Raw genomic sequence first — 23,411 nt, 5'->3', positions numbered from 1 at the left:
AAAAAATGCGCAGGAGGAAACAACAGGGTAGTAAATAACGCAAACCAAAGCCACACTAATAGAGGTCCCAATTAGATCCCAATACAGAATTGTGAATTCCAACCATTTGTTAAACGGGGCACAGAGAAGTGTGGAACACACTGCATGGTCGTTAATCTGTCCATGCATACGCGGCTTAACCATCATCACTACGTGCGTGCAGTCAGTGTGTTCATGTATGCAACTGTACAGGAGAACAAAACTCCACGACTGCCGCCTAGATCATTTAGACCCAGGGCAGGCACGGCAGCCCTCCAATTGATTTGGAGAGTGAATAAGCGATTCCAACAAGCCATGGAGTACCAGACAAAACACTTTTCACATACGCGACGAGTAGGGAAGAGATGTGGCATATTGCATTCCAAACAACACAGGAAGCGCAAGGCTCTGCTACATTGCTCTGTAGCAGGCTGTACCAGGCAGGGCTCTGCAAGCACGTTACCAAGCCAACACAACACATTCTTTTTACCCCCAAACTATGCGTTGAAAAGTGGAACTTGCAGTATACCCGAATGCTTATGCCACGAGTAACCGACGCCCTCGTAATAGCTTTGTTCTTGAGAGTGTGACAGAACTCAGTCGGGTCACTGTTGACTGCGAACAGCATTCAGACTTCTCCACATAGGGATTCATCCTGACACACACCACATGAGGATGCTGCTCGCATTCTCTTGGATCAAACTTAAGCATGAGGGGAATGGACAGTTCGAAATATTTTGAAGTCATCTTATTGCCACATTTGTGAATGATTCGTTACATTGTGAAGCTTGTTGATAAAAAGATTAAAGTAAAGAAGCCACAGGTTGGTTACATGTCGCGCGGAAAGGACGAAAGTTTTGTCCACCATCGGTCACGGGTCATTCCATGCCAAACGTCGCAGACGTTGCGGTCGACCATCTCTGATTTGTTCAAAAAGTTCATGAAAACTTAACCTCATGTGTGTAGTCAAAGCCTGAAATATTTTGCCCCAAAAAATTTATTCGTGAGGTGAGGGCAGCTTGAATATTTAGAAAAGACGACAACTTGGCACTGACCAATAATTAATAAAAAACTCGAATTTATAGAAAACAGTTCACATTTTGTTCATTGACATTTCAACAGATTCTGGCTTTCGATATAATTCGGAGCATGCAACTTTATATGGCATAAATATTTAAAAAATATATAAAAATTTTTACCATTGTGCCATTTTTGTCGTTTTTTATTTTAAATATCAACTTGCTCTCGGAAATTCTCAAATAGTCGTTTTATTTTTTTAGATGTCTAGTACATATAACAAATGTTACAGCTGATGAAACTGCGTACATAAGAGATAAAAAAATACTAAAGTTGAAAAAAGAGCGTTTCGAGCCATCAACACTCGTTAATTTTACCCTGAGGTGGTCCAAGTAAAAATACAAACTACAACCCGGTTACATAGAACTGTTTATTGCCTTTCATTCCTGAAATTTTTATCGAGGTAATTTCTGTTTAAAGTGAGAAAAGAAGTTTTGAAGTTGAGCTCTCGCGCCGCAAGTTGCGTCGTCTCTTAATGCCTCTTCACCGCAGAACACGGCCCCTGGAATGGCACGACACTAATGGCCAGATAAAAACTTCAGTTTGCTGTCATGCATTTTTAGGGCTGAAGCTAAACAAGATATCGTGTGAAATTTGGCGCATGGTATGCAATAAACGAGATCGTTTTCGCCTTCGAAGTTCGAACAGACCCGCTTTGGTGCGAGACAGCCAAGAAAAGAAAAGGAAGGGTATTCAGCGTGCTACCTTGCATGGACCACGAAGAAGGCTGACCAGCTGGCGTGGCAGGCGTATCACAAGTGCTTTATTCATTTCCGAAAAAGATCGTGGAGAGCGCGCCTCGAAGCACACGGGAAGGTGCGGGGTGTGGCTATGGCCATGCTGCGGGCTTGCGGCGAGTAACGCGAGGGGCGCTGGCAGTGAATGCAGCCCGCTCGCGCGTAGGTGCATCGCTCGCACGAAGGTGCTTCGCCAGCATAGTGACTCGTCTACAGTTGTCGCTGGAGCATTAATGCAGAAATTGCACTGATTAAATCAAATACAACAAGCACATCACATCGGAAACAACCGGGCATGAGCCTCTGACGGCCACGACGTGGTGCTGCTGCGTCGCGGATGGCTTCAACACCGGATCCTTCTGGTCACTTCCAGATCGGCGTCTCACAAGCTCATGATGCTGCTTACGTCTGTCATGGCGCTGACAAGAATGTCCGACTGCGACAGAACCACACCGAACAACTATAGCTCACTTGGGCATGTGCTGCCCTGGGAGCGTTAAGAAAATCTTTAACCACGAATACTGTTCGACAGCTCAACTTTCACATGCCTGCCTGCAGTGCAAACCTAACTTAAGAAAAAGGACTCTGCATTTCGTCTGACCAGACTGTCAGTAGTGCCGTGCTCTGCGATGAAGAGGCGTAAAGAGAGGACGCAACTTGCGGCGCGAGAGCTCAACTTCAAAAATTCTTTTTTCACTTTAAACAAAAATTACCTTGATAAAAATTTCAGAAATGAAAGGCAATAAACTGCTGTACGCAACCAGCTTTTGCCTCTATTTTTATTTAGAGCACATTGAGGTGACATTAACGAATGTTTTGGCTCGAAACGCACTTTTTGCAAATTTAGTATTTGTTTTTGTGCCTCGATGTACGCAGTGTCATCACCTGCAAATTTGTTCTAGGTACCAGACATCTTGTACAACAAAATAGATTTTTCAAAATTTCCGATAGCAAGCTTATATTTAAAACAAAAACAGAGAAAATGGTATATTTTCATACTTTTTTTCGATTTTTTAAGAATAAAAATCCCGTATAAGGCTGCATGCTCCGAATTATATTGAAAGCCAAAATCTGTGAAAATGTAAATGCAAGCAATTGTGAAGTGTTTTATAAACATTTGAACTTGTTATAATTATTGAGCAATGCCTGGTTTCTTGCCATTTTTAAATATTCAAACTGCCCTCATCTCACGAAAAACTTTGTTCGGCAAAATATTTCAGGCTCTGATTACGCACATCAGGATAAAGTTCCATGAAATTTTTGAACAAATTGGAGATGGTCGAGCGCACCGTCTGGAATGTTTGGCGTGGAATGAACCCCATGTGAACCAGCTTTACTAGAATTTACAAAAGCGGTATTGCAGCAGCTTTTCACAAATGCATTGGTGCTCCAGGTCGACAGCAGTCATAATGAGCACTGTCGACCTGTTCACGAAAGGAGACTGCAGGAGAGCTACTAGCCAAGGAAGCGACAGATTGCGTTTGCACCAAACATTGATAACCAAGCACGCAATACAACTCACTGCCATCCACTTGGACGGAGCACAAGCTTCATAGGGACAAACGCTTTTGTGGCATTACCAAATCTCCAAGCAGTCAGTTTCAAAAGCTCATTCAAAGTAGGTGCAACAGCTGAACACCAAATTTATCACAGAGCACATGAACACAGGTAGTGATGTCCGGAAGAAGTTTGCATTGTGCATGTCAGCCGAGCAAGCTTGACTTCTTTTCTTGTTTGTTATTTCGCCCAAGCAGCGCATTGCATTACTTGTAATCTTCTGCACTACTCAGTTATGTAAGCAGTACGAACAGATCGTAAGACGTATCCTGTAAAAATAATGTAATGTTGTACATGATAAATAGTCACAGGAATTAGTCAACATAGTTAAAGATAGCATCCAGTTTGCATTCCTATGAGTGGTAATTATGTAATCAACCCTTGGATACTTGCTCCTAAACACTTTCGTTGTTGTTGCATTGTAACTTTGACCAACAGGAGCAGTGCCAAAACATTGCTCTATAAATTTCTTGGTGTCAGCAAATTGGCTTCATTGTTATGTGTATTCTAACAAGACCTAATTTTCCTGTCCTTGTGCATCGCACTGTCATGAAAAGACACGGATACACTTAGCATGAGTATAGTCGCTGTCATCGTCTCCTGCATCTTGAAAGTGCACGTCCCTTTCGCACTCTACGTGCCTTTCTTCTGGCACCCGGCGCACAGGTGGCGGGCCTCTTTGTCGACTTTGCACCATTTCCTTTCCTCAGCATGTTTTCATGCTGTGACGTGCGTTCTGAATAATGTCAAATATTCCTTGAAGTACTCGTTACCTTTCAGTGTAATTTTCCTCTTTGCCTGACCTTAGATGAAAGAAATAGCGCTCACAGCTTAGATGAAAGAAACGGCCTACACAGCAAAGCCAGTTGCAAGTGGCACATGCAAGCATGGGATCGCATAGTTGCAACGCATTTTGCTTCATATAGATACATGTATTTGTCATTAACTTTCTCAAATTCATGCTGTCCTGCTGGTGAAAATATACCGCAAACAGCTCGACACGATCTCACACCACGCGCAGCGCCATTTCACGGCCTACCGCGAGCACCACGTCCTTTAGAACCTCGTTACCATTTTTCCAGGCCTTCGAAGGGCTTCTGGGCTGCCACTTCTTAAAGAAGAAGCAGATCCTAGTCGAATTACAACCGCTTATTCAGCTTCTGCTGCGAAGGTTCCGAACTGGCAGCGCAAATTATTTCCGACGCTCTTAGCACCCTATCGGCGCTGGGGGCGTCCATTTTCTCCGCTTGCGTAGAAAGACTCGCTAGCCTCGCTCCGCTAGACTCGGTCGCGAGCATGGCGAGAGGGGCGCTCCACTCGCCCGCTCACGGCCAAGCGCTCCGCACATGCGCATTTGCATTTCCGCTCGCTAGCTGAGCGGAGCGGGCCCGTGAGTCCGGTCAACTAAAATTGCCTACTGTTAAAGAATCGACCGGGTGCACCCGTTTCTGACTTATGTTTCTAGGTCTCTGATTACTGTAGGCAGTGCACCTACTCTATTACCATTTAGTAAATCTTCCTCATAGTCACCAGCGAAATGCTAAAAAAATGAACTGAGTAGCAGGCACTATCTTTTCCCTGATAATTGGTAATACTTTGTGTGCGAAAACCTTGTTGAGAGTAAGAGTAAAAGAGAGTGTTAAATAGAGATGTGCTCCAATTGGTTACCCTACACTCAGGGAGGAGTGATTTGCTCTCAGGCAGCAAGACAATGCCTTGTGGGTCTTAAGGGTACTCGACTGATGTGGCCATGGTCCGAAGATTTTATCGTCTGTTAAAGGGTGACTATCAATCGATTTGGTCCAGAGCACAACGCAGCGTATGTCTTTTGGTCGCAAAAGCAGGGCATTCACCCAAGAGATTGTCCAGTTCTTTCCTCGCAGCCACATATTTCTCAAGCAGGGCTGTAGGCTATCCCAATGCGGAATGTGTATTGATTTGTAAAAGCAACACCTAGACATTGGCGGCACAGCAATGTTGCTTCGCGACGCAGTATATTGTGGGATTTGCTTAAGGCGAAAGCGCAGTCCTGGGTCTTATGCCCTAAGCTGACGGTTGAAAACCTGGCCTGTGTTCCGCACAGGAAGTGCCTGCTCCATCGCAAACCTACGAAGCTTACATGCTCCTTCAACTCTTGATACAGGAATACTGACCTGAAGTCCGGCGTTGGGGGCAGAGCGGGCAGCCTCGTCCGCCTTATGCTTTCCTTTGACACCAAAGTGTCATGGCAGCCATCGAAAAATATCATGACCTTTCGATATGGCGCAGTGGTACACCGCGTGGATCTCTGCAGAGAGTTGTTGATGAGCCCAACGGCATAGACCAGCTTGCAGGCCTTGAAGGGCTGCTTTGGAATCAGTGAAAGCTGATCATTCATGTGGAGGTCCAGGGTCGATGTAGTCTATTTTAGCGGGAATGGCAGCTATATTCTGCATCCTTGCCTAAGTAAACAAAAATGTATTCAATACATACTAGGTAAATGTAGGTGAGATTTAACGCATCAAAGCGACACAGATATTACGGACGTCCGGGTGAAGGCTCGGTAATAATTGCGACCACCAGCGGTTCTTTAAGATGCACTCAGAGCCTACAGCACACGGGTGCCTTGCGTTTCGCCTCCATCGAAAAGTGACTGCCGCGGCTGAGACCAAACCTGTGTCCCCGGGTTCAGCAACCAAGCACTTTAAACACGCAGCAACCGCGGCAGGGCTCAATACGTAAAGGAATTGAATTACGACGTTTCCTATAGCAAGTTTTTAAATACACTTTACGGTATTCGCCATGCCAAAGATAACAATTGCTTGTCACTTTTGTTTCCAGCCTTTTTACATGGCCAGCTGTTTTGGGCTGGTGAAATCGGCACATCAAAAAAAAAACAGATGTGCTACATTCAGTGCGACCAATGCCCGTCACATACATACCCAGCAATTGAGGATAAAGGCATTTCTGAGCGGGAAATCATTTATGAACGCAACTTTTTCATATAACGTAAGATTTTACTATGACAATCAATATATCTTCAGATCACCCGACGGCAGTTTTTTTTAAATTAACGTTTTTGCTATCGTCAAAAGCATTCCCCATTGGTTTTCAATGGAAGGCTGAGCTGTTCGATTCTGCCGATAGAGACACTTCAAAAGAAACATTTTGCTGCATGTCAGAAGATTGGATCATTACCTTTAATATTACCGTAAAGGTGTCTTATAGTTTAGCGATTTTCTAAATTTTTGTATTAAATTGGTGGACACGCGAGCTGGGAACCATGTGCTGTCTACAACACAGATACTCTTAGACATATGGCAGCAATTAAACATGCATTATAATATGAGGCATAGATATATAGGAAGGAAGCAAGATTTGATTTTGAAGGACTTGAACAAAGCCTGTGTGGGCCAACTGCAAGTACAGACTAATGGTTTTCTAAGGATGAGCATCCAAGCACTGCCGTGTTCGTGGTGCCTAGCCCTAGTGTATATTGGGCTCGCTGGCTTCAAACACTAGTGTCTCCTCTCCAAATGCGGCTGTATATCTGTCAATTGCAGTGCCTCTAAAACGACTCTTTTTATGCGAGATGCCGTATTGCGCTTGTGACTCCCAGTTTGAAACAGAGCGCTGACAACACGGTGGTTCTCCTAATTAAATTTTGCCTCCCGTCGCTGATATGGCTGGAGAAAGTTATGTAGGAAGGAAGGAAGGAAGGAAGGAAGGAAGGAAGGAAGGAAGGAAGGAAGGAAGGAAGGAAGGAAGGAAGGAAGGAAGGAAGGAAGGAAGGAAGGAAGGAAGGAAGGAAGGAAGGAAGGAAGGAAGGAAGGAAGGAAGGAAGGAAGGAAGGAAGGAAGGAAAAAAGGAAGGAAGGAAGGAAGGAAGGAAGGAAGGCCTCAGACGTTGCTGGCACATACCCACTACGGGGGAGTGGCCAAGACACAAGCGGTTAATTGCTGAATGCAGCAAAGTTTTGACGGGAAAAAGAGTGGTAATAGTATGTAGTCTGATAGATTCGAAGACGGAAGGACAGGGGTCCTGTTAACTTCGAGATCGAGGACGGGACAATGGCTTAATGTGCATAATAGTATACAATGCCTGAAGTATTTCAATGTCGTACTGACTGAGAACGGGAAAAGAAATAAGAATGGGAGTCGCTGAGATTCTTGAAGGAAATTTTTCACAGCAGAGCGCACACTCCTGTCTCTTCGTCCAAGCAAAGAAGCGCCAATGGAAAGAACAACCGCGGAGGACACATGCAAGCCCAGTTGATGAAATGAAATTTGCAAATGACGGTTCCTCAAATAAGAGAAGTGGCGGCAGAACAGCAGGAAGTGATCTATTGTCTCAGGTTCGGCACAAAAAGGGCACAATTGGGAAGCCACCAGGCCAGATCTGTGAAGGTAGAAATTTAGAAGGGGAACCCGGCAACGCAAACGCGTGAAAGAGACCTCTAGTCTGCGCGAGCGCCAGTCTTAGCTACTCCAAGGATGCAGAAGATGCTGATATTCGGGAGATGATGTAGGAGCCGAGGCAGCAAATTCCTGAAATATTGTGTAGCTGCGAAACCTCACCTCAGCTGTATATGCACACGTTGGCAGGACAGCAACAATTAGGCCGCAGAGAGAGGCTCTTGCTAAGGAATCTGCAACCTCATTTAAGTGAAAGCCCATATGACCTGGTACCGAAAGCAACCTTACTGAATTTAGATGGAGCGGAATCAGGAAATTAAAGAGGCGTAATGCCCGAGACTCAGTGGGTGAGGATAATGAAGAGCAAATGGACAGAGAGTCTGTCATAACCACGACCTGGGAAACGGTAGTTTCTAATTTTCGTAAGGCGAAGATTACTGCTAATAATTCAGCCAGAAAAATTGGAGTGAAGTCAGGAAGACGGAGAGAAAAAGATCAATCCAGTGAAGGCGAAAAAATTCCCACACCTGCCTTTTCGCGATCCTGCGAGGCATCGGTAGCAATAAGAACATGAGAGGGAAAGGACATCAGGTGGTCCTGCAATAGACCCTCAACAAGCGGGAAGGGCTGCAGCTTTGCATTCGATGGGAAAAGGTCATCGAATTCAATCTGGACCGATGATGAGTTTTATACATTTGGCGGACATCTGTGAAATGAATATTTATGGGATCAAGAAGGGACTGCACGTAACATATCTGCGGAGTATGAAAATGAGACCAGGCGGCACTAAAAAAGGCGGAAGGTTGATTAAGAAATAATATACTGGAAGCGTGCAGAGGTGAATCGCACAATTTTAAAAATGTTTGAACTGTTTAAAGGCGAAACCTAGCATATAACAATAGGATTCGCACCTCAAGGTGCAGAACAGCATTGGCGACATTATTTGGAAGCCCCCGACAAAGGCGCAACGCCTCACGCTCCAACAGTACAAGAGGGCGAAGTTTATAGGCAGGAGCTCCTGAGAACAAAACACACCCGAACTCCAAAATTGGGTGGACGTATATTATATAAATAATCAGAAGTGTATGCCTTCTCATGCCTGACCTAGCACTACAAAGACTGCGTAGGATGCCAATGGCCCGAACTCCTTTTGCAGAAGCTTGCTCAATGTGGGGCCGCCAGGATAGAGTAGAGTCATATATTACTCCGAGATACTTCACTGCCTGAACTTGAGGTATTATGTTATTTCTATAGACCAGGTAGATATTTACAGGAACAGAAACCGGAAATACTAACAATGCGCATTTCTTCACATTGAGGGACAGATGAATTCTTCCTAACCAGTTGTCAAGAACATTGAGGTTATTTTGCAGGGTTCGATAAAGAGTGTGAAGGTCACCTGCTGATGCAAAAAATGAAATATCGTCGGCGTACACATAAGTTTTCACATTTCGAATGCATGAAATTGAGTTTAGAAAAATGTTGAAAAGAACAGGTAAGAGAACTGATCCTTGCGGTGCACCTCTTGTCTGTGGAAATCTCCTTGAGGAAACACCATTTTGGCAGCAGTAAAATGCTCTATTTTCCAAAAAAAAACAGAAATCCAGGCTACAAAATAGCTTGGGAAGTTCAGTTCCTGCAATCCTTGTAACAGAGTCGAGTAGTCCACGCTGTCGTATGCTTTACTGACATCCAAGGTGACAAGCGCAGCAAACTGTTTTCTATTGCGAGCTAATTTAATACGACTCTCTAGGTCAGTAGGAGCACACCAAATTGAACAACCCGGCCTGAGACCAATTTGACATGGATTCAAGAGAGCATTTTTCGAAATGAATGACATGACACGGCTGAGAAGGACCCTTTCCACCAATTTCACTAGGTTCGATGTTAATGAAATAGGGCGTGTGTTGTCTAAAGTTAAGCCCTCCCCTTGCTTTTTAAGCAATAGAACTATTTCCGCAAAACGCCACTCATGAGGTATCCAAGTACCTTTAATAGAATGGTTATCTAGAGCCAACAGGTCTGCAGGAGATTCATTGAACAAAATTTTGTTCATAGATGAAGTGACATTATCGGGGCCAGGAGCCGCTGGGGATAAGCGCAGAACAATTTGCGAGGCTCAGGCATAGAGACCTCTCTGAAATCCCTTGAGGTGCATGTGAATTTAGCAGGAGAAGGTAGAGAAGATGTAAAGCGAAGCTCTAGGCCACACGCAATATCCTCTAAGGCCTTTGCGATGTCAGCAGGGGACTGAACGAGGGATTCAATGTTGGCAGCCGGTGGAATCCCCTTGTTGCGCCTCATGAAATTAAACAAAGCTATTTTATTTCCTGATTGTGAAAGGAAATCATAATTATTTTTATTATACTCCTCCTTTGCACAGCTGACAGTGCGCTTAAATATTGCTGCAACATACTTATAATCCGACCAATTTTTTGGGCATGGATTGATGACAAGTTTCTTCCAAGCTGATTTCCGTCGTCTGTATGCACGCGTGCGCTCAGCATTCCACCAATTGTACGCGATTGCACTCTTGGTTCCCTTAACCAAAACTTCAGACTTTTGCCTTGCATGGTCCAGTACTGAACATAGATGTGCAGCCTCGCTTTCGGCACTTGTCTGAGGGCAAGTGTCTGAAGTTATTTGGAGGGCTGTTTTTAGCGTGTCTTTAAAGCAACTGTAATTTATTAACGTGCGCTAATGTCGCTCAGGAAAAGTTAGTTTACACGCAGACTTGAAACTAATCGGTATATTATCACTGTTTGTTGCACAGTCAACAGGCGCCCAAGACATAACACAGACTCCTGGGGAGGAAAAAGTAAAATCCAAGGCAGAGCGGCATTGACTCCGAACAAACGTAGGCAATCCGGAATTGTTGCAGATCAAGTTGTTGTCAGAAGCCCAATCAAATACTATAGAACCAAAGCTGTCTGTTTTAAACCTCCACGTCACATGGTGCGAATTGAAGTCTCCAAGTAATAGAACCTGAGATGGGCTACTAGACATGAGTGAGTCAAGGGGCCGAGTGTCACGCACACCAGACGGGAAATATGCATTAGCTACCGTAAAGGGCAGTTGACCTGGGACACCGAGGTCAACCGCAAGGATTTCACATTCATTGTCCGCATATTAGAAAGAAATGCATGCCCTGCGGCAAACATTTGTAGAGATGAGCACTAACAAGCCTCCCCCTCGTGATGACCGGTCAAGGTGGAACTGACGGTAATCCTTGAGATGATAATTGAAATTTGTAGTTAGCCAAGTTTCCTGTAAAGCAACTAAATCTGGAGAAGCTGATTGCATAGGAAATTTAAATCAATTGACGCTGAGAATATAGATCGACAATTCCACTGGAGTACACTTAAGAACCCTATCTTGGCGGGAGTGCCGCAGCCGCCACTGCCTTTTCTAGAATCCTAGTCTTAGCATTTTGACTTGCGTTACTTTTCTTTGTCTCTGACGGGGGGCAAGATGGACCTGCAATATTCAGACGAGACCCACTTCGTTTCTGTGCGCGGAGATCAGACGCCATATCCATGCAGTCCATAGAGGATGCGTCCATAATGCTGTTCGAAGGAGAGGGCTGAGAGGTCTTTTGTTGCTCACATTGTTCTTGGCCTTGTGGAGCGGAATCGATTACTACAGAAGGAGGAGTAGTTTCCGAAGCCAGTGAAAGCAAGAGCGGAGCGGTGGAAACCTGCAGAAGATTGTTCATCTGAGCAGCTATGACCTGCGAAATGCACGTGCATACGGTTTCCATAATGCGTTAACACGTTTTGGCGGGCTAGTTGGTTAGGCATCTTGAACAAACAGCGCGAACAAAGACGAGCACAAAAGACAAGAAAGCGAACGACACGGCGCTGACTAACAACTGAGGGTTTATTGCTGATCACACAAGTATAAATACATGGATGTCGGCAATGAGGGAAAGGTTTTCAAAGTGCAAAAAACCAAAAAACAAAACGTAAATGTGACAACAGCAACATAAACACGCTAGAAATCAGCAGAGATTATCAACCCCCAGGAGTGACAGCTCTTTTTGCAGAAGTGTTAGCGAAGGGGTACTTATACATGTATACAGTATAAGTACATAAGTATACAGGGGTACTTATACAGTAGCTGAGTCGGCCCTAAAGAAGAGCAAGTCAGAACCAGCTACACGAGACGGCCAGGGATCGGACAACAACCGCAAACGTGTCGCTGTGATTCCATATCTACATGGAATTTCACACTCCCTGAAAAAAGTGGGGAAAAAAGCAGGTGTTGATGTTGTGTTTTCCGCGCCTGATCGTCTGGCCGGTTTGTGCCGATCTGTTAATGAGTTCAAAGGAAAAGTGGCGAAGTGCACAACTAAGCACCAGTCACGCTTCGTTCCTTGTGATAAGGGGGTTGTTTATAACATCCCTCTGCCTTGTGGAGGGCAGTACGTTGGACAGACGGGACGTTGCATAAATAAAAGGCTGAGCGAACACAGCTATAAAGTGTCAAAAGTAGTTTCAGGTCATCTCGGCATTCATTGCCGGGATTGTGAATGGGCAAAGAAAGAGAAAAAACAGTGCGTACCGCTATATCATGAAACCAAGGTCATTGCCAAAAATCGGGAAAAAACTGCGAGGGAAATTATCGAGGCATACAACATATTCAAGCAGGGAAATGCATGTATAAGTACCCCTTCGCTAACACTTCTGCAAAAAGAGCTGTCACTCCTGGGGGTTGATAATCTCTGCTGATTTCTAGCGTGTTTATGTTGCTGTTGTCACATTTACGTTTTGTTTTTTGGTTTTTTGCACTTTGAAAACCTTTCCCTCATTGCCGACATCCATGTATTTATACTTGTGTGATCAGCAATAAACCCTAAGTTGTTAGTCAGCGCCGTGTCGTTCGCTTTCTTGTCTTTTGTGCTCGTCTTTGTTCGCGCTGTTTGTTCAAGATTCCATAATGCGATCCATTGCATTTGCCACAGCTTTATCAACTGCCGTTGTAATAGCCTGGGACCAACTAGAATCTATTATGGGTGGGCATTTGGCGGCCACACTAGAGCAGCCTGAGGCTTTCTCCTTGACTGCGGCAAAAACCTCTCTCCGCGTGCATCTGCGCTTGTCTATAAGCTCAAGCACCTGAACTTCTTGTGCTCGTGCAGGACAGTCAGGCGAATCAGTAGGGCGAGCACCACTACACAAACAACATTTCTCTTGCTGTTCAGGACATTCCTCTCTGCAATGACGTTCCCCCAAGGCACAGAAGCGTAAGGCCGATTTGCAGGCTTTGCCGCTGTGGCCAAATCGCCAGCAGTTTTGACACTGAAGGGGCCGAGAGTTAAAGGCATCTACTCGAAAAACCAATGATCATACCTTAATTTCTGACGGGCAAAATATTCCTGCAAATGTGGCAATGACGGACTCCGTAGTAATTTTTACTCCGTCAACCATCCTGCAGCATCGATGGACAGCAATAACTCCCGCAGGCGAGAGGCTCTCAAGCGTTTCCACAGGGCTCCATCGAGAGTCGACCCCTCGGACCAAGCCCTTGGAACATGCTAGATGAGGCGGAATGAATGCGCTCACCGGGTGGTTAGCGAAAATCGTACACTTTAGCAGGTCTTCAATACAGTCTTTATCCGATGACCTGCACAAAATAACACCCCTGCCGAACTGCCGGACATCGGTAATGCGCATGAAGTGCTTCGATGTTGACTGAAGAGCCTTCTGTACTGCATCCGGGTTGTTCAGTCGGATCGCGCCTCCATTGGAAGGCATTAAAGCGACCGGAATGCTCGAAACTCCACTGCGGAAAAAGAGATCAATTGGCAGCTGGTCTTGAGGAAGAGATGCCGACCAAGGGGAAAACCCCCGGCCGGGAGAAGAAGTAGACATCAAGCTCTCGTCACGCGCCCATTCACCCCAGAACAGGAGCAAGCAGGCACAGACAAAAAGAAGGAGAAATTTAGCAAGCTAGCGCAACACCGCCAGGTACTTAACCGCTACCCCGTAGCCTGGGTTGCTGGGCCACCGACTCGGTAGTTCAGTAGAAAGGATTTGCGATGTTATTCACGTCACTTTTTTCTCACATCGACGTCTCTCGCGAGACGGCTGAGAATCCACTGCTGAGAGGCTCGATAACATTCAACTACTGACTTTGCCAAAAGAATCATTTGCAAGCAACACGTGGTACAAAACGACTTCAGGCGCCCCTTACCTCCATTGGGTTACATGAGCAGCGTCGCGTGGTAGGTGTAATTGTTTACCGACTCCGCCTACACGTTAGCAATAATGTCCAAGATATACAGTGCACATCACCCCTTTGAGTGAACTGTGCTGTATGGACCTTAAAACATATCCATACATTGCGCGAATGAGAATGTGACATTGAAGGCGTCTCTGTACATGAGGGTTTCAAGTCACGCGACAAGCAGCGACAAAACTACTTCTGAGCTGCAAAGAGAACACTGTTTCAAGTACAGTGGCAGCGGAAACTTTTCTGTTTCGTTAGGTGACGCCGGTGGTGCAGCCGCAGAAGTACAGGGTCCTCCACTCTTAGTTGGAATGTCGCTCCGTGCTGCCGGCGCTCCGCGGGGCGAATCTCGCGGGCGCCGGAGAGACTTTTGCGCAGGAGCAGTGAGAGCTGTAGGCGGGGCTTCACGCGTCGTCTGCTACAGTTTGCTCTGTATTGCGGTGAAGTGGGCTTCAATTTTGAACTGCGTCCACATAACGCCCATCGAAGAAACGTGAGAAACAAAACACTGCTGAGAAGCCTATCAGCCGCTTCTATCCCTTTGCAGCAACAGTAGCAAAGCTTTAACTATTACGTGGCGCGCACTTTCTCCTGAGTGTCATTATTTGTAGATTTCAAATTATCCGTACAAGCAGAACACATTGGTACTGTTTCTCCAACAAAATAAAAGCAGCTGATAGGCTTCTTAGCAGTCTTTTGTTTAGTCAAAAACATTTCTCCGATCGGCGTTATGCGCACGCAGTGCAAAATTGAAGCCCATTTCACCGCTATACCTGTAGCAGACGACGCATGAAGCCCCGCCTGCAGCTCTCACTGCGCCTGCGCAATAGTTTCTAGGGCGCCCACCAAAGGCGTCCCGTGGAGCGCCGGAAGCACGGAACGACATTCTAACTAAGAGTGGACGACCCTGTACATTAAGTAATGCTAAACATACCTGCATAAGGCCAATAGCACCGCCACCAGCAGGAGGCAACCCTTATGGCGCATATAGAGCGCCAGAAAACAAGAAAGCCACATATCAGGCAGGGACAGGCAAACGCCTCTCGGTCACTGTCCGTGCACGAAATAACGATTTGCTCGTTTAATATACCTGATAAGTGCTAGATCGTTTCTACATGCCCTGTTTGTTCATTCATTCAAACAGGGACATCCTTCTTGCACTTGCGGGCAAGCTTTGTACCGACGAGGTCATCCAGAACCAAACTGCTTTGGAAGAAAGGTGAGCAGATTGTGGTTTAAAAATGTGTGTGATCACTGACCCTGTGCCAGCAGCAGTCACGTTTGAATGAAGCATGTAAATGCAAGCGCCTACAATAAATTAAGGGCACTAATGTAATAACTCAATAAAGACAACGTGTGCCGCGTTTTGTTATTTTAAATAATTATCCATCTGTTTCTAAACGCGATCCACTGATTCTAGGCCGCAAAACTTGGCAGTACAGACCCACGTTAATGACAACGAGGCCAGTGGTCAAAACCAAATTGCTTTGAATGAAAGGTGAGTGCACCATTCCTTAAAATTTTTTGCGGTCATTGAGATAATGTGGTACTAGCAATGTTTCGACTCAGTAAATAAAAGTAGTCGCCCGCCTCAAATAATAATTGTTTGTGTCGAAAATTTAATAAACCCCACGGATAACGTGTTCGCCCGTAGAATGGTTTTAAATTATTTGTTTCTACACCTGCTGCAAAGTACACAAGCCTGGTTACTTATTCCAACAGGGACCTGTTCCTCGCTATAGTGGAACACTTTCGCAGCAGGAACCTCATCGAGCCCTTTGAAAAGGACGCTGTTCTGGCAGACAGGCAAGCGCTTCATATCTTGACAACAGTTATGTTATTAAGGAGCGACTCACTCCAGCGGAATTTTGTGGGAGTAAATTTACCGGGTCCTTCCCCTAAGATGCTCTGCAGTTTTTAAAAATAGGCTATTTGAGTTATAAGAGCGTATTTTTATTTGGCTCAGCATTGTGAGCGTTATACCGCATCAGAATTAGACATAATAGCTAGTAGGCTAGTTAACTAAAATTGAATCGGTAAATTTTTAGCTAGTACTGATATTCCTTTTAGTTTTGAGAGGCGTGCCACCTCTCGATGTTTATTTAGAGGGGTGCCGCCTCTCAATAAACATCGCGCAAAAAGAAACATGAGCACTAAAAAGCAAACATTTCTCACGCCACAATACCGAGGGTAACCATGTCTTCGAAATTCTAAACGTTGATATGAATATTGTTTACGACGGGCTACACGCCTCTAAATAAGTAAGGGGCCTGATAATATTATTTAAAAAGTCCACGACTGTATATTAGTTAAGCCTCCTGCTAGTTACCTTGTTTTACCTGTATTCTCATGCGCCGCCCCGCTGACCCTACTATGCCGAAAAAAACGCTCTTCTAACTCAATAAGTCCATTTTAAAACATGTATAACATGATAGGTGAAACACCTGGAATGCAAGCGGCCTCAACAAAAACAAACATTTTTCAAGAAATATGAAGGGTTTACCCTTACAAAATCTTCTTCAGATCATCTATAGACTGTACATAGACTTCTGTCTATAAAATCTACAGAATCTCTTTAGACGAACCCTAGCGAACAGTCTATAGGCAATACAAATCCTATAGACAGTCTATAGACCATCTATAGATTTATGGCCATACACTTTTAGTAGACTTTCGTCTATACACAGACTATAGACCATGGATGGATAAAAAGAAATATCTATACGAGAGCAATAAGAAGTCTATAGACTGTCTACAAACCATTTCTATAAAGGTATATAGTGCACCCCGTATCATATTTCTTTATATGAACTCCGCAAAATACACAAGCTTCCTCACGCATTTGAACAGGCGCCATCTAGACGCATGGCCGTATCGCTTCGATGACAACGGGGATATCATGAACTGGGATACCCACGGTTCTTCGCAAGAAAGGTAAGACTATCCCTCATTAACAGTGCTTTTGATCAGTGTCCTGGTGTTCGCGCGAGTCGACAAAGGAACAAATAAAACAAAGTACATTAAAATTTGTAGCGTTGAGGATGAAGAAGCTGATGGGTTTTATTGACGCAATGGGCAGCTTTATTCAAGACCGTCATGGCGCAATGTATTTTGAGCTACATTGCTTTGGCCGACCCATTTCTCAACACCTTCACCCTAAAGAAGCCGAGAAGTAGGCTAGGGGAAAGCTTGTACCCACTGTATCACCGGTGGGTATCCGGCAGCACTGGGCATTGAACACCGCACCTCCAGCATCCGAGGCGATCCCTCTAAACGACTAGATCACCGCTGTGGTCAATGTGTGGTTTTGGCTTGCTTACGAGGGCGTGGGCTGTATTGCCTCCATGGCTTGAGTTATAACTCCTTTGGAGAGATATCATCACCATCATTTCTTCGATAACTGTTGTGCCTGTTTTGCAGCAGCTCACTCTTGGATTCCATTAAAATTTTCTTTCCTGTCACTGTGACCTATGATCCGCCAGCTCAGTCATTCACGCCACAGCTGGAGGGACATGACTTCCATGGCGCATGGTCGCATAACCACGAAACCCACCGGACGACGCGTGTTACATCAGCGAAACAAAATGTGCTCCCCGTGTAGAGCACATGTATACGCACTGCGTTGGATGAAAGAGAGCAAACGCGGAGCGCAGCGGCGAAAATTATGCGTGAGGAGACAAGCATAGATAGAGCGTACGGCGGCAGCCAGAAGACGCGGTACGCTGCAGCGACCAGCTAATAGATGGCGCCAGAGTAGCGCGTGTCGTGCCTCGATGCGGGCGCCCCCTCCGCCGCTCCGTGGAAAGTGGGGACAACCGCGTCGTCTGCTTTGGCGGCTGACATATTTGTGCCCACTCTTCATCGCGCTTCGGGAGCGCGCACAGGGGCCGAATGTGCTTCCTTCAAACTAAGCTGTTGTGTGCCGGTGCAACACGTGTCAATATAAATAGATGCTGAATGACTCAAAAGGTAAAGTATACTTTTGGCGAAGTCAAGAACCTCTGCGGCTGCCTATTAGGAGGCACTTATTATTCGGGAGCGCACACACACAAACGATGCAAAAGTGCGGTATTTGAAGTGTACTTGCGACATTCAGTATTATACCATATTTTGCGAAACCTGTTCATGCAAAGTCAGCATTTAATATGGCCTTAAAAATAATCATTGTAGTTATAGGAAGTGAAAGGTGCAGTAACTATGACTCTCTTTTAGGAGGACACCTCAACCGCGCCGTAGTTTAAGGAGTAGAGTAGGGAAAGACAGAAGTGCCGTAGTGGAGGGCTTCGGAATAATTTCGACCACCTGGAAATATTTAACGTTCGCTGATGCCGCACAGCACACAGTTGCATTTTGCGTTTTGCAAACCTGCCGCGGTGGGTCAGTGGTTAGAGCGCTGGGCTACTGATCCGGAGTTCCCGGGTTCTAATCTGACCGTTGCGGCTGCATTTCGATAGAGGCGAAACGCTAAGGCGCCCGTGTGCTGTGTGATGTCAGTGCTCACTAAAGACCAACAGGTGGTCGAAAGTATCTCGGAGCCCTCTACTATGGCACGTATTTCTTCCTTTCTTCTTTGACTCCCTCCTTTATCCCGTCCCTTACGGCGCGGTTCAGGTGTCCGCCGATATGTCAGACAGATACTGCACCATTTCCTTTCAAAAAAAAAAAACAATTTTCCATCGAAACGCGGCCGCCGCAGTCGGGTACTCTAATTTAGTAGTCGATAGCCTTAACCACTGAGCCAGTGCAGCGGGACTGAGTTGAACAGCATTTTATTAACGTTCCAAAAAGATTGCTGAAAGCGCAGCCATTAAAAAAAACGGAAGTGGCTTAGCTCGGCTATGCCAGGATATATGTAGCGAAATCAAGTGTGAAACTCCCCGGTTGGCCTTGTTCACATTTTCCACAACGTATGAAGCACAGGCTTAAACGTCCAGTATGACCTGTAGGTCCATGTTTGATTTCGGCACCGAAGATATCTAAGGATTGAAGGTTTGGCTATGAGGGACTCCGTAGTGAAGGGCTCCGGAAATATCGACCGCCTGGGGTTTTTAACGTGCACTGACATCGCACAGCACACGGGCCTCTACAATTTCGGCTCCATCGAAATTCGACCGCCGCGGCAGGGATCGAACCCGCCTCTTTCGGGCCAGCAGCCGAGCGCCATAACCACTCAGCCACCGCTGCGGCTAAAGGATTGAAGGGGTCGCGTCACTCTTACGCCTATTCTCTAGGCTAGCGGTACGTTGTTTTTCGGTTTATTGAGTCCGCCGCTGAAGTCTTTTGGTCGCATTCCATCAATCATCACGGGCCGTCTTCAGTGAAGCAGGACTCAGGTCTCTCCTCCGGCTACTTTCGCTGCTGCTAGCGGTCGAGACACCGGGCATTAAACGTGCCAGTCTCGCGGCGGCATATTCACGGCGGCGTTTAGCCAGTTGTTCGCCGCGCTGTTCGTCTGTTTCCTGGGCGATTCGTTTCCTCTTCATCTCCTTCCGCTGTCGATTGCAGGCCTCCTTCAGCTTATCAGAATTGTCGCCATCCGTACTGTCGCCTGAACTGTTTTTGCGGAGCATGCCAGCTCTCTTTTTCAATCCTGTGACATCACACATACCACGCAGCTTTACGAAGCGAGTGGAGGCGAGCGCAACGACGAGGAACACGGTGTCACGTCCTACCAAACGGATGCGGCGGCGAGCGGTGCGGTGTGACGTCATGCCAGATGGCGCGGCGAGCGCGCGAAGCACAGTAACCTTCCGCGGCGAGGCGCGCGTTGTGACGTCACGTGCCTCGATGGAGTACCGCCATGGTGAATTCGGGAGTTTGCGGCCAATAAAGCTTTCGCTTTAAAACTCCCAATCAAACGAACAATTGCAGCCTATTTTGCTTACTTTGGCAAAACGGTCGCGTCGCGTTAAGTGAATATTTTTTTTATACAGCAAACCACTTATGTGAAATCACTTAAAGAATACGTAAGAAGTATAGTGCAATGATAAAAAAGCTTTGCGACACAACTCCATCAATTTATTACAGTATGAGGAAAAAAAAATTGTAGGACGCTTAAGCTTCGCCTTTAAGGGTGGAACGCGACTGCGTGTCGCGGCGCTGTCAGGAAGTCCACGGAACACCATCGCCCGTTCGGCGCGACGCCTTGCCCGTTAGACAAATCGCTCTGCTACGCACGGTGAAACGCACGCGCGGAGCGGCAAAACACGTAGAAATGCTGCCAGTCGCCTTGCCGAAACGTGCGGGACTTAAGTTGCAGTCGTAGTTTATCGGCACATCATTCTCGACAAACCTGATGCCACGAACGCCAGCATAGCTTCCGCGCCGAACGAACGGGCAGCAAGCCGCATGCTTCGTGGTGAACGCGCTTTGGATGTGCGCTGCGCTTTTCGCCCCGCTCACCGCGTCATTCCTGCGTGCCCGCACGGCCCCACTGCGCCCGAACGAGGCGAGCGGGAGGCGCTGCCGTCGCGCGCTATCGTTTGGGGCAGCGGCGTACATTGCGAGGAGGAGGAGGGAGTGATTTTAGTGGACGCAGCCTTCCTACTCGGTTTTATTTAATAATGCTTCTGGGATTTTTTGCTCACTGCCGACGCCGACGACACCGGCTTTTTTGCGACACGGAGCCCTTAACGCTTTCGCGTTACTATGCAAATTCTCTAGAAAAAGTTATATTAAGTACACACAAGCTTTATGCACGCTTTGAAAATTGTGGTGTCACTTTAAGTTTACTCCAGCACACGTTTTGCTTCCGCGGTCGTTGACTTCGTTTTTTTTTTCAACCTGTCGCAGCTGACCGCATATACCTCATTCGGCCATAGGTGGAGATGAGGAACTTCTGAGCGGTTGCTTTGTGTGCTTGGCAAGCCCTCACGTTGAACTTTACCATTTTATTCATGCACGCTACAACAGCCTGCGAAAGACTGCACAGTAACAAGGCTTTCAATCCATTCCGTGATCCCCTCGAAAAGTTTCTCGCACGACTTTAGCATACCCATTCGTTCAGCACTGGGGTAATGTAGGTTGTTATTACTTGATCACTGGGGCAATCTAGGTTGTCGCCGTTCCGCATGTATTCCTTTAGCCTTGTCAGGTGTGAATGCTGACTGTTTATCGAACCAAATAGAGCAGCTTTGCGCTACTCGCAACTGTTTTTCTTTTTCGTAATGTCTTTCACGAGGAATCCGCCAATATGAAGCAGGATGCTACATTCTGTAGATGTCAGCTTTCAATGAAGAGTATCTCGGAGTGTTCGATTTCATGTGGGTATGGCTCACCTGGCTCAAGATCGACCAGATACTCCGAATCATCGGCATCATAGCTGGTTGTCTTCGGCGTGTTGCCACTTGCCACGTTTCACCTTTACAGTCAATGAGCCTTCTTTTCGGATCTCTTGGCAATGCAAACATCTCCAGTCATTCTGGGAGTAATTTGTGCTCGGAGGCACGCAACACCCCGGCCTGTCTTCCCCGTCTTGCGGCCGAGCAAAATTGCTATCGACGGGAAACAGGCCGCCGCACGTGCAAATCAAGCAAGCGGGACAGGGAGTGGGCACAAATATGGCACGCGCCCTCGACGAAGCGGCACTGACCCTTTCCGTTAATAATAATAATAATAATTGGTTTTTGGGGAAAGGAAATGGCGCAGTATCCGTCTCATATATCGTTGTACACCTGAACCGCGCCGTAAGGGAAGGGATAAGGGAGGGAGTGAAAGAAGAAAGGAAGAATGAGGTGCCGTAGTGGAGGGCGCCGGAATAATTCCGACCACCTGGGGATCTTTAACGTGCACTGACATCGCACAGCACACGGGCGCCTTAGCGTTTTTCCTCCATAAAAACGCAGCAGCCGCGGTCGGGTTCGAGCCCGGGAACTCCGGATCAGTAGTCGAGCGCCCTAACCACTGAGCCACCGCGTCAGGCCCCTTTCCGTTCGCCCGAGGAGAGGTTCAGCAGCGGCGGACCCCTAGCCCTAGCCGAAACTCAAATCCACCTCCGTTCCACTGTTTATGTTCCCTGTACCCATGATGTCAAATGAATCGGTCTCACTGGGGATTATTATTTTTCATTCTTTTAAGGTTGGCCCAGGAAATGTCTGTCTGTCAGTGCCATTGGCGGTGCGGGCTGGGCAGCAATATTTTTATTTCTTTTTTCTCTGCCCACACTAATATATGCCTGCCTGCCTGCCTGCCTGCCTGCCTGCCTGCCTGTCTGTCTGTCTGTCTGTCTGTCTGTCTGTCTGTCTGTCTGTCTGTCTGTCTGTCTGTCTGCGTCTGTCTGTCTGCGTCTGTCTGTCTGCGTCCGTCCGTCCGTCCGTCCGTACGTCCGTCCGTCTGTCTGTCTGTCTGTCTGTCTGTCCGTCCGCCCGCCCGCCCGTCCGTCCGTCCGTCCGTCTGTCTGTCTGTCTGTCTGTCTGTCTGTCTGTCTGTCTGTCTGTCTGTCTGTCTGTCCGTCCGTCCGTCCGTCCGTCCGTCCGTCCGTCCGTCCGTCCGCCCGCCCGCCCGTATGTGGTCGCCTACGAATGGAACACTGTAGCGCTGGTAGAGCTGCAGTGGGTGCCGGCTCTTCCGGGAACCCTGGAAACGAGGCTGCCGATAAATTGGCCCGAGGTTTGATTTGCCGGGCTCAGGACAGTCTCGATCCAGGATTCACGAGGGGGCAGGCGCACACCTTTGCGGAGCTCACGCAAATACGCCGTTTGGACCATCGGACTTACCCTCCTCCCCACCCCTCTCTTACGCACTCCCAATAGATCCTTTTCAGACGCCTCAAGACCCGCTCTCTGTCATCCGCTCAGCTGTTATCCCATTATTGTGGCACATCCCCTGCATGCTCCCTATGCGGTGACCCCCACGCCACACTCTCCCATATCCTTTTCGGCTGCCCTGCTGACCCTCCCCCGCGGGGACAGCACGCCATCTCGAGCTGGGACGACTGGGAGGTTCTGCTCATGTCTGCAGACCCGACATCGCAGCTTGCTGCGGTGACTCGGGCTGCCGACGTCATGTCCCGACATGACCTACTTGATGTAGTGCGGGATCGCGCAGTGGCCCAGGGACCCAGCTGGGTCTAAAACTCACTTGCTCAATAAAGTTTTTCTGTCTGTCTGTCTGCAGCGCTTGCGCTCAGAAATCGTATTACCGAGAAGCGTAATCATTGGTTAATTATTTCTTAAGTTCCCAATTGGTTTATGTTTCGCATAGCAGGCAGATTTAGCAGTGGAATCCGGTAAGTTCATTACCTTTATCCGATATTTTAAATTTCCGGCCATTACTGGGCTGATTTCTGACGTTGTTAAACTATTAGTTCATCTTCATTGTTACAAAGGTAGCTACGACCGCGGACATAGAGATTGTTTCACCTCGGACAGGGCTACATGGCAGATAAGGGACCACATCT

General features: G+C 46.9%; 2 protein-coding genes across 2 annotated transcripts in view; both read left to right on the top strand.

Annotated features, from left to right (window-relative positions):
* Positions 1-16,453, top strand: part of LOC144108232 (uncharacterized) — a 30,994-nt gene extending 14,541 nt beyond the window's left edge. Inside the window, exons 4-7 of the mRNA XM_077641511.1 lie at positions 15,159-15,233; positions 15,435-15,512; positions 15,737-15,820; positions 16,450-16,453. Coding sequence (XP_077497637.1) covers positions 15,159-15,233; positions 15,435-15,512; positions 15,737-15,820; positions 16,450-16,453 — 241 coding nt within the window. The remainder of the gene's footprint in view (positions 1-15,158; positions 15,234-15,434; positions 15,513-15,736; positions 15,821-16,449) is intronic.
* Positions 16,454-16,882: 429 nt separating this feature from the next.
* LOC144107602 (uncharacterized) overlaps positions 16,883-23,411 on the top strand; it is a 49,262-nt gene continuing 42,733 nt past the window's right edge. Inside the window, exon 1 of the mRNA XM_077640701.1 lies at positions 16,883-16,948. Coding sequence (XP_077496827.1) covers positions 16,914-16,948 — 35 coding nt within the window. The 5' untranslated portion in view covers positions 16,883-16,913. The remainder of the gene's footprint in view (positions 16,949-23,411) is intronic.

This window comes from Amblyomma americanum, chromosome 10, assembly GCF_052857255.1.
Source record: "Amblyomma americanum isolate KBUSLIRL-KWMA chromosome 10, ASM5285725v1, whole genome shotgun sequence".
NCBI classification, from domain to species: Eukaryota; Metazoa; Arthropoda; class Arachnida; order Ixodida; family Ixodidae; genus Amblyomma; species Amblyomma americanum.
This window is presented reverse-complemented; position numbering and strand designations above follow the sequence as displayed.